This window comes from Panthera tigris, chromosome B2, assembly GCF_018350195.1.
Source record: "Panthera tigris isolate Pti1 chromosome B2, P.tigris_Pti1_mat1.1, whole genome shotgun sequence".
NCBI lineage: Eukaryota > Metazoa > Chordata > Mammalia > Carnivora > Felidae > Panthera > Panthera tigris.
In genome coordinates this window covers 83,153,569-83,165,230 of record NC_056664.1, presented here as the reverse complement: position 1 = coordinate 83,165,230, position 11,662 = coordinate 83,153,569, and the positions used below count along the sequence as shown (strand labels likewise).

General features: G+C 32.7%; 1 protein-coding gene across 2 annotated transcripts in view; it reads left to right on the top strand.

The window, feature by feature from the left end:
• Positions 1-11,662, top strand: part of EPHA7 (EPH receptor A7) — a 169,518-nt gene that overhangs the window by 141,056 nt on the left and 16,800 nt on the right. Inside the window, exons 7-10 of one of the 2 annotated variants that reach the window (XM_007084908.3) lie at positions 2,424-2,607; positions 7,743-7,851; positions 8,495-8,550; positions 11,140-11,201. In XM_007084908.3, coding sequence (XP_007084970.1) covers positions 2,424-2,607; positions 7,743-7,851; positions 8,495-8,550; positions 11,140-11,174 — 384 coding nt within the window. In that variant the 3' untranslated portion in view covers positions 11,175-11,201. Of the gene's footprint in view, positions 1-2,423; positions 2,608-7,742; positions 7,852-8,494; positions 8,551-11,139; positions 11,202-11,662 lie in introns of those variants that run through there. The other variant, XM_007084905.3, reaches the window with a different exon arrangement.

Below are 11,662 nucleotides of genomic sequence, written 5' to 3'. Positions count from 1 at the left end.
ATACATAATTAGCTGCAGGATGTTTCAGTACCACAGAAACCACACAGCCCAATGCATTTTTTTTTTCAAAAAACAGTTCTTTTAGGATCTCTAGGCCCTTAATGATTTCTTATGTCTATGGATTTCTTAAGTACATGGTTTCAGTGATAATGATGGTGGCCTCAAGTAATTTAGTAATTTGAAAACATACAAATATTTTCTGTAATAAATAATGTAGTTTCTCTAAACTGCAGAAGCAAATGATGATATTCCACTCCCTTTAATTCCTCCTGGAATTTATTCCACATATGTTATACTAATCATATCAACCACTTCTTCGCACTCCCTTCTCCATGAAAAATAGGATGGCTGAAACCCAAGCACTGCCCTTTAATCTCTCCAAAATGGCTGAATTTTAGTAGAGATCTAACTGAGTGGTATGAGTGGATTTATTTCTGACCCATTCGAAGGGGCTGGGCACCCTTTTCACAAATTATTACCTAGGCTCCACCTCATAGAAAGACCTGGTTCAAGGTTTGAAGCACAGAAACTATTATTATTACTAATATTACTATTAGTAATTAATAATTGTTAATATTAGCAATTATTAGTAATATCAATATATTATTAATACAGTGTTACTTATTGACTTAAATAAGTTAGCTAAAATGCCATAGTACGCATAACCTTTTTAACCATTTAGACAGAATTCCGAAATAGGATCCTAAAGGCTTTGGAAAAACTTGGAGGCTGAATTGACTTTATTGAATAATTTAAATGCATACAGTGCATTGGCAATAGATATATTTTTTCCCTTTGGAGAAAATATAGCTTAAGATTAGTTTCAATGTTCAGATTAAGTTTACAGTATTTTTGCTTATTATTTTCATTATGCATTCATGACTTCCATGGCCAAACTGACATTTTAAGTACCTTATTTTTGTACCAGGGAATACATTTTTTACCCCATCAAATGTGTTTCTGAGGGAATCATTGTTCTTAACGTTCGTTTTGTTATATCTGTTTTCCGGTAAACACTAACAGTTGTATACTCTTCTGAAATTTCATCAGATTTCAAAAGCAGTGAAGTACATTTTAAAAATATGTTAGGTGGTAAATGAAAGTAAACTTTCTTACAATGTGACAAAATATTTTGCAAATCCTTGCTTGGGAGTAAATTTGTTCAAATAGTTTCTCTTCTATTTTTCATGACAAAAACGGACTGTATCTACGTTTGCTGAACTTACATATTAGACAATTATTACAACAGAATAATAGTATTGCATTGTAACGTATGTAAGCATGTGATCTCTATATGTCATTATGTCATCTAATATCGGTTATGCCTAGTTCTTCTATTTGAGATAAATATATATTTATAATACCAACAGTCATTTTTATAAATGATTATAATGAAGACAGTCACAAATCGGCCTCACTGAATATAGTGTACATTTATTTATACTTTTGCAAATATCAGTGTAAAGGCAAATCAAACAACCAGACTGACATTTTCAGATTTCAATGAATAGTTTTATTGTAAACAACTATTTATTATAGAACAAATGAGAAACTCTCTAAAATTGTATATTTTGATGGCTAGTTTTTATAGCTTTTTAAATAAAAAGCCCATTAGAGTCATATCAATTAAGCTTTAATTTTTTTTCATTTGATGAAAGTTTTGATGGAGTTTTTTATATTCTTGAATTTTTATACTTCTTTCATTCTTAACTTATCATATATAATATGTAAAGACATTTTTAAACTCTGCAAGCCTCAGTTTTCATATCTGGAAAATGAGGAACTTGAACTGAGAGATGTTTAAAATATTATCAAACCATAAATTTTATAATACTTTAACTTTTATACTGATAGTCTTAATTTAAAATATTCCATTAAGTACTATTTTGTAAAAGTTTTATTCGGTGAGAAATGTAGTTTTTAATGAAAGCAATTGATATGTCAGTATGGTGGTGGTATGCATTAAATTTCTTGAGTTAATAGCTTTCTTCATTTTTCACACATGGCCTTTTGCTTGCTAAATAACATTCAGGAAAAATATTAAAAGAACTACATTATGAAGGGAAGACCTCTACTAACCCATAGATTTTATAAGTGTACCCAGGTTTTGGTCAATAGGACTTCTGATTATATTTATGGCTAAATAGTTCTTGCCACTGTGCCCTCTACCAACAAAGCAAAAGCTCAAAAACATATAAATGGTCTAACAAAATTATTTCTCTTTGAAACTTATAGAACAAAGGCATGTGTTCACATTTACATTTTATATTATCTCAGAAACAACTCAATGTTACAATATTCCACAGGGCACAATGTAGCCTTTATAAAAACAATGCAGTAAATTGAAATAAATTGCAAGAATTGCCTGTCAAATTGCCTGGTTGCAATTACAATTAAATATTCCCTGAATATATTGTTTCTAGGATCAAAGGGAACGGACCTATTCGACAGTAAAAACCAAGTCCACTTCAGCTTCCATTAATAACCTGAAGCCAGGAACAGTGTATGTTTTCCAGATTCGGGCTTTTACTGCTGCTGGTTATGGAAATTACAGCCCCAGACTTGATGTTGCTACACTAGAGGAAGCTACAGGTAAAATGTTTGAAGGTAATTACCACCTTTGGTTTGGATTCTTACTCTCTATACCTCTGTCATATTTTTTCCAATATTGAGGGTGATGATTTGGTTCAAGACTATTTTTATATTTAAAGGTGAATATATGTGCATAAATATGTCCTTTGTAAAGGTTAGACAGAATAACGATTGAAAATTCAATGTTTTGTTTCTCAGTGTTAGAATTTTGTAATTTATATTAGTCTCTTTAATACATACTGGGTTTATTTGGAAAAGATGACGTTAGAAATAGAAACAGCACTTGTTCAATTGGGTATTGACACAAGCTGTTTTTGTAGAATCCAAAGCAGTATTATTCTGGTTGTGTCAGTCAAAGGTGCTCCTTCACAGAAACCCCCAAATGAAGCCAGGATATACACAGGATGGGCCAGAGAAAGATGCATCTATAAAAATCCGTGTTAATTTAAGCTCCTTGCCTGTTAGCAATGATTTCAAAAATTGCAGTTGAGAAAGAAGATCTTAGAAACTGTATTTATTGTTATTTTTATCATCTCTTTTCATCTCTTATAAATACTTCAAGCATACTAAAGAGTACATTCAAAGTATATGCAAAATATTAATAATTGAAATGAATATCTCTGTATCAACCACTGATCTTAAAAACACAACATCACCAGTATCTTGAATTATCATTTTTTTGCTTTATAATTCAGCAGAAGATAACAAAAATGCATGTGTCTATAGTGTATCACAAATAGGCAGATGTATGTTGGAATGCATGTCCAGAGTGCAAGTTCAGAACAGCTCGAGTACTGCTCTGGTTGTTTCTCACTTAGCTGAGATCTTGGGGTGTGTTTCTGTCTTTTGGAGTTCTTGATTTCTCCTGATGTTACTGTTCAGGCACAGGGTTCCCCCAACTGTTACCTTCTCATCTCCTTGCCCGTGTAGTGTTCCCACAAGGATCTCTCTCTCTATTTTTTAAATGTCTACTTATTTATTTTGAGAGAGAGACAGAGAGAATACACGTGCACTTGTAGGAGGGCCAGAGAGAGAGGGAAAGAATCCCAAACAGGCTCCGCACTGTCAGCACAGAGCCCAACACAGGGCACGAATCAACCGTGAGGTCATGACCTGAGCCAAAATCAAGAGTCAGATGCTTGACTGGATGAGCTGCCCAGGTGCCCCTCTCACAATATTCTAAACAACGATGAGCTAAAAAACATTATGTGATTTTTCTCTCCTTAATTTCTAATAAAAAGTTTTTAAGTAAATTAAATCAGTACAATTTCGATCAATTATTTTGACTTCAGGAAAATATTTTTATACAGCTTTTAAAAGGCAAATTGACAGATATTCTTTGATTAATGAATGTTTGTTAGGTTTGCTAACGGTATTCTTTTTCCAAAATATTTTGTTATATTTTTAAATTAACCAGTAACTCTCAGAACCTCAAATAATGAAACATACATTATAATAAATTTGAAATACAAATCATTTATATAGAATTATAGATACAAAAGTATCAGTTGGGAAAATGTCACATAATTTTGTGTGACAAGCTTAATGCCATTATTCTTTATTACCTTTTTAAAATGGAGTATCTAAGATTAAAAATGAGAATATCTAAATTCAATGGCCACAAAACCTCAAAGCATTTTAAGATTTCAACATTTAAACATATAAGTGGTCTTGTACTAAATGTTCTAGTAGTTTTCAACTTAGACTGATTTCATGATATTACTTTGTAATTTTTAATATAATAAAACACTATTTATGAATAGTTTAATCTTAAATTAGAAATATTAATTTGTTATCTCACATCCACCTAATCATTCTTTATCAGTTAAACCTCTCGTTTTGAAAGCTCAAAATGAATACGTGCATTGTGCTGACTTCATAATAGGAAAATCTTGGGACAAACTATTTTATATTGAGTGCTGAGATTCATAGATATTATTTTCATTATTTAAAAAATGAAGTAAATAAGATGAAGTAGTAGAACCTGAATGATCATATAAAATGAATGTTAAAACTGGATTTTTGTGTTTGAAAGAATTTGCAATTTTTATCATCAGAATATTTTCTCCCACTAGAATGCAAAGTTGATGAAAGAGTTATCCATATCTCTTTTCCTTACTATTGTCTTGCCAGTGTCTATTATTAGTGCTTGACACATAGAAGGCACTCAGCAAATAAGCAAGGAATGAATACCTTGTGGTCATCAGCATAGAACAGATTATCACTATCCGTCAGTGCTCGTAGACACATTCCTGGTTTCTCATCTTAGTTCTTCCATGGCCAGTTGTGAGACTTTGCATGAGCACCTTCCCAGACCCTAATTCTGGGATAGTAGCACCTAACTCATAGGGTTTTATGAATATTACCCAAGTTAATGTACACAGAGTACACACAGAAAGTCTCAAGTCAGTTTTTATTTATTTAGCACAGCCATTCTCCAGCTTTTGTTCTATAAAAAAACATATTGAAGGGTGCATGGATGGCTCAGATGGGTAAGCATCCAACTCGATCTTGGCTCAGGTCTTGATCTCAGGTTCGTGAGTTCAAGCCGTGCGTTGGGCTCCCTCCACTCTGGGCATGAAGCCTACTTAAAAAAAAAAAAAAATACACACACACACACACACACACACACACACACACACACACAGATATATTGAGGATCTCCAAAGACATTTTGATTATTTGGATTATATCTATCGATATTCACCATTAGAAATTAAAACAGAAATTTTTAATAAAACACACAAACACACATTTCATTAGCCATCAGAGTAATGTTTTTGTCACATGTCATGTAACTTCTGGAAAACTCAGCTGTGCACCGGTGAGCACATGAGAGTGAAAAAGGCAAATAACATCGTATCATATAAAATAGTTTTGACCCTGCAGATCAAACTCTTGAGGCTCTCTTAGGTGTACAGACCATCCTTTGAGAACTGCTGATTTGGCACAAGGTGCTGAGGTATGAATTAGGGATGCACAGAGACATATGACACAGTAATGCTCTGTTTAAAGTTTAGTGAAAGAGAGAAACTTATATACAAATTCTGCCATACAGTTCAGCACTGGTGGAATGCATGGCCCAATCCTATCAGAGTGCTAGGAAACAGTGATTCACTATGCTTGGAAGGAGGGCAAAAGAGATGCCGTCAAAGAGGTCACTGGAGCAGTGTTTGGATAGAGAAATTAAAGAGATTATTCTATTGCATATATATCCTAAAATCCCTGTCTATTCAGAGTCAATACTGATGTTTTTACAATTTTGAAACCATGGTGTGGTGATTGTGACACTTACAAATTACTTTAAAATTTTATTACCCATGAAATAGATGAAAATATTAACCATAAATGTTGACTGTGGAAAGATTAAAGTGTCACCCTGACTATCTAGAAAAACGTATAAATATTCACAAATTCTAATCATCATTCAGTTTTCTCATTGGAGTTTTCTTTCTGAAGCTAAGGCAGAGCTGAGCCTAAGACAAGCAAAGAATTAGACCCAGGGGCACATGGATTGGATGGAAACAATTTCTACACATACGTGTATAATTTTTTCCTCCCTCATGAACAGAACTACTATATATATATATATATATATATATAGAGAGAGAGAGAGAGAGAGAGAGAGAAGAGAGAAAGATAAAATTGTTTTTTTTAGACCCAAATGAAAAAAAAAAACTTCAAATCTTTTCTTTGTTGAATAATAATAGGCTGCAATTCAGAAATCAAAGTCTAAAAGTTGTTTTCTTTTTCTTCTTCCTCCCGCCCCCACTTTGTTTAATTCCCTCAGGGAGTAAATCAGCAGGTGCTGAGTTAGGAAGTCTGTATACACCTTTGTTCGGAAACCATTACACCAGAGCTACCTCGCTGTTTTTCAATCTAAGATCTATGTATAGTTAGCATAGGTATACAAAATTAAGAAATGAGTTGTCAAAAGGAAAGTATAGATAAAACAGAGAAAAGCCAATCAGAAAAAACTTTACGCAGCCTATTGTGGCAAAACCTACTCTGCCTACGTATGATTTACCACTCTGGAGACTCAGTCCCTTGCCACCACCAAGAAAGAGGAGTATTTTCCATCCTACCTCATATTAAAGATTGCAGCTGTTGACTGTTTCAGCAATAAGCAAACTATATTATCCTGACATTATATGTTAAATGGCATTTTGCAACTGGATCATTCATTGGAATATACATTTTGTTGTTTTTGTATTCATTTGTTTGTTTTATCAAGTCTGTAATAGTATTAGAAATATAATACTCTGGGGAAAATATGACAATTACGAATTCTCGTATAAGTAAAACTTTACTAATTTGGAAAAATGGAAGTGAGAAGGCCTTGTGACTTGAAGAATCGGAATCAGGCTGTTTTGAAGGACATGGAAACACACACTGTTCCCAAAGAGACTCTCAGAAAGGTCCGGCTGGGCTTGCCTTAAGAGGCATACAAGAATCACAGCATTGCACAGGAGGTTTTTGCAATTAGATAATACTAAACTGTTTTTTAAAGTACCCGTGCAGTGTTTGCTCTTTCACAAATAGCCTACCTCCTCTGTAATCTTAAATTCTCAAATGTGTATATTGCATACTTTGTCAAATTAGAACAAATGATTCTGCTCATCTTTTTCCTAAATTATGATAGATTATAAATCCGTGATGATTTACTATGATTCCATGATGATTTTTATTTTATATTGATGATATGAGAGACAAAGCGCTTTTCTGCTTTGGAAAATGCAGAGTATATGTTCTGTTTCCTTTTTACATATCAGAAAAAGACACACAGAGATCAAATACTTTGCTGGGGAAAAAATGGAGATTTAATACAACTGTACATCAAAGATCTCTCTCTGTTGAGTTATAACTAAGTTTTCAACAACTAAGCAGGGGATAGCCATTGAATAAGGCATTTTGTGGGTGTCTTTTATAACTGAGGAATATAAAACAGATGAAAGTTTGTCCTTACCATGCCCTTAAAATGCAAAAAATAAACATTTATTTAAATCTATATCATTACAATGTAATGCATTTATTTAAGATTAGAGGTAAATTAAATAGCATAGATACCTCTTATTCATAAGATTTTGTTTACCCTCTCAAGTTCTTACATGGTATTGAGTGTTTCTGAGCCTCTTTTTCTCCGTTTACAGCAACGGCGGTCTCCAGTGAACAGAATCCTGTTATTATCATTGCTGTGGTTGCAGTGGCAGGGACCATCATTCTGGTGTTCATGGTCTTTGGCTTCATCATTGGGAGAAGGTAGAACACAGATTTGTTCTAATCTGTAACACAGAATGTATTGATTTTTTAGAATTATGTCAGCCTATTACTTACTATTTAGTGTATTAGAATGTTAGATACTAAATGCAAACATTCTTTGGGATGAGATACTAAAGGTTAATAAATTTCCATTCTCCCAAGGTCAAATACAGTGTGAGCTTAATCATTCATTGCCTTTAGTTTAAGAGCAATGAGTACTGTAAGTGCTATTGGGTGTATTTTTATTGGTTACATTCAGCTAGGTTTTCATTATAAATACAGTAGATACCTAGGGAGAAATTCACTCTTTTAGTTAATGGTTTGTGGAAACCATTTAAAATCTGCTGTTGTCGTTGTTTTTCAGAAGAAAGTACAATTATTCACTCATTGATAAATCTAAATCTGTGAAGTATGTTCCTTCTACATTGTCTCACACCAAGACTTTATATTCTGTATGTTTTTAATCATATTAGTTACTATATTATTATTAATGAGTTCATAACTATGGGCAAGAAGTTTCTGCATGTTGTTTATTGCTCTAACTAGCAAGTAGTTAAAGAATTAAGGTATATTGTACTGAATTTTAAATATATAAAGTAAGATCATTGTTTGAGATCATCACAAATTTGATGTTTTTTCCTAGGCACTGTGGTTATAGCAAAGCTGACCAAGAAGGGGATGAAGAACTTTACTTTCATTGTAAGTGTTTGGCTTTTTTTTTTATTATTTGTACCCCAGTTAATACAGAGACCTGGTTGTTAGTATTGGCATGAATAAATTCCTAATGTATCATGCTTGAAAGTACCTAATGAACTCAAAATGTTGCTTTAAAGCATTTGAACGAGATATTTAGAATGAAAATCATATGATGTGAATTTTAAAAACAAAACATATTCAGAAATTTAATCTCTCGTAAGAAATTTTAGTATAACTGCAGGATATTTAGCTGCTTTTATGTCACAGTTTTTCCTTTTGCAAACTTTGCCCAAGCGTTTCATACCATTCTAACAACAATCCATTAAATGTTGCATGGCCCATATTCTAGTGAAGGAATTCATTTAGAAGGATAGACCCTTTGTCCCACCCAATGAGTGATGCTACCATGACAGCCTAAGCTAAGGAGCCTTCTTCTCTTCAGCCACTATCTATACATTGTCTGATAGATGTTTCCCCAGATATAAATTGAATAATAGGATTGGATCCTCCAATGTTTTCTGTGGATTTTGGTTCCCTGATTCTTAAACATTCATTTTGGAAATCATATTCAGAAGAGACCTTGGGAAACTAAAGAAAATAGATGCCCATCTGCATTAATTTTATTCCTATTGCAATGTGGATGGCAAGTGAAAAAATGAGAGCTATGCAAATAAATGTTATTCCTTCCTGTAGCCAAAGAAAAAACCTCACAATCATATGGTTTTAGTTCTAATGATTAATGATGTTCATATCCAAATGCATCATTTTTATTTTTAATCCTTGGAAATATTAAAAAACAATTTCACTTATTATTTTTCTTGGTAGCATAATCTTTACTAAGATTGCTCTTGGAGACAAAAATTTTCTAATTTGCCCATGAGTTACATCTATTATTATGTTATTTATCAAATTATTGTGCTAGTATCTAAGAAGATATTGTCACGTACCCATCCTAACATCACAAAAAATGTATAAACATCAATCAAGAAAATGCATGGTTTAAAGACACAAATTGTGAGCACTATTATTATCGTTACTGTGATTCTCAGTGATGAGAGTGCCACAGGCAGTTTATAGAGATACACAGAAAAAAACGGAGGGTACATTTTTTTCTCTTTTACAACATGAGAGAATATTTTTAACACTTCCCCAACAGAAAGGAGCGAGTTGAAACTTGAATGCCTAAACTTTTACATCTAGTTTTAAATGTATGTAGAAGAGTAACATATAGTTCCTAAAATCCCCTATTCTACCCATTTGTGAACAATTTGATGACAGAATCATTTAATTTTACCTTCAACAGTTTGTCACTTTTCTTTCCTTTACTGAATACGTCTGAGACATCCCCAAATTATCAAATACGTTTTAGTTTCTTTGCCTTTAACTTTCAGGTGATGCAGAAGGTAAACTGAAATGTGACTTACCTGAAACATGTATAGCCGTATGCTAAATTGTCATCACTCAGTTTTAATATTTTGATGCCATTTGCTTTTTTTACATTTGAGATCGAGTTTGTAATTAGAAAAAATAGAGCTGCATGTTTACTTGCTGACATAGACAAGATAAGCCTGATATATATGTATATAAACCGTTTTCACCTCTAGAGCAAAATATCGACGGTGGTTTTAAGTTATTTAACACTCATGAGAAATGTAAATGAGATATTAAAACACAAAAAAGCTCATTCTCTTAAATTGAGAGAAACAAGAAACCAGAATATGCAGAAATATGTCAACGTTTTCCTTATTTTAAAACATCCGTTTTTAGATGAATAATGAAAAAGTGCATTTAGCAATATCCTACCCTAGTAAATCCTTGATAGTTTTGAATCACCTTCTTTACAAAGGTATCTTTTCTTGTCATCTGATGAGAACCAGGCACTTTATTTGATTTTATAGCTGTATCTAAATACGTAAAGTACAACTCTGTGGTCACCAGCTGTTTACAAGTTGGTGTCCTTTTATTTCTTTAGTATACAGACAATTTTCTTAGGTGCTAAGACACCAGATTGAATTTTTACAGAAACATGAAAGCAACCATTTAACTAGCTTTTAGAGCACTGAATTTAATAGAATGTCCAGTCATTTGTATCAGGCGCCCTCAACTCTCCATGGCCCCGAGTGCTACATTTAAAGATATAAACACAATGGAGAAGTTTAGTGAAGCAATTCCAATTTACATTTTGTTTCCTCCTACCGTTTCTTCTAACAATGTCTTTGAATCCAAGCTGGGCAGTATTTCATGTTTTTATGCCAAAATTGCTCTGGCCTGTCAAAATGTTTTATGACAGCTTGAATAAAGAACCATCAGAGACCCATTTGAGATGCAGAAGGTTACCTCCAATCTAGCTCCCTTATCACAAACAAAAACAAAACAAAACAAAACAAAGAAAGAAAGAAAAAAGAAAGAAAGAGAATGGAAAGGGAGAAGATGGCTCATTCTCCATCTGCCTGCCAATCTAGGAGGTTAACCTATTGTTTTCTTCCCTTCTCTCTTTTTCTCTTCCCCCCCTCTTCCCTGTACTCCTTCTTCTCTCTTTTCTCTTTCTATCCCCTCTCTCTTTTCTTCTTGTGTTTTTTTTTTCATGTTCAGCTTTAGTAACAAATGAGCATCTGTCAGTTTTATAAACTGCAACAATAATTGTTTAAGACAATCAATTTTGGATAAACAATCAACTACAGCAGAATAAATCAAGATTTTTAAATCCCATTTTCCTTTATACATTCTGCTTCTTTTTGTTTGTTATGTGTTTATTTTTTAAATATAGTTTTAATATAATGTGATGACATAAGCACAGTTAGGCTGCAGTGTAATACATAAATATATTGTTCTCAAAATAGTAAGATTTAATGAAAAGATTGTTCAGTGGCTTTGTTAAAACAATAAAGTTTTTTTGAGGATATAGTGTAATTCTTTTTATTGCATTAATATAACCAAATATATGCCTATCTATCTTATCTTTGTCTTTAACCAAATGATTAGATTTGGAATACATTATTGTAACTGAATTTGATTTAAAGTTGACATAGCATTATCTGTTACCTGCATGCTTCTGGGTGCATTTTAAGAAGATTTTAACCTTTAAGATGATTCTATGTTGTTTGAATTTTGACTA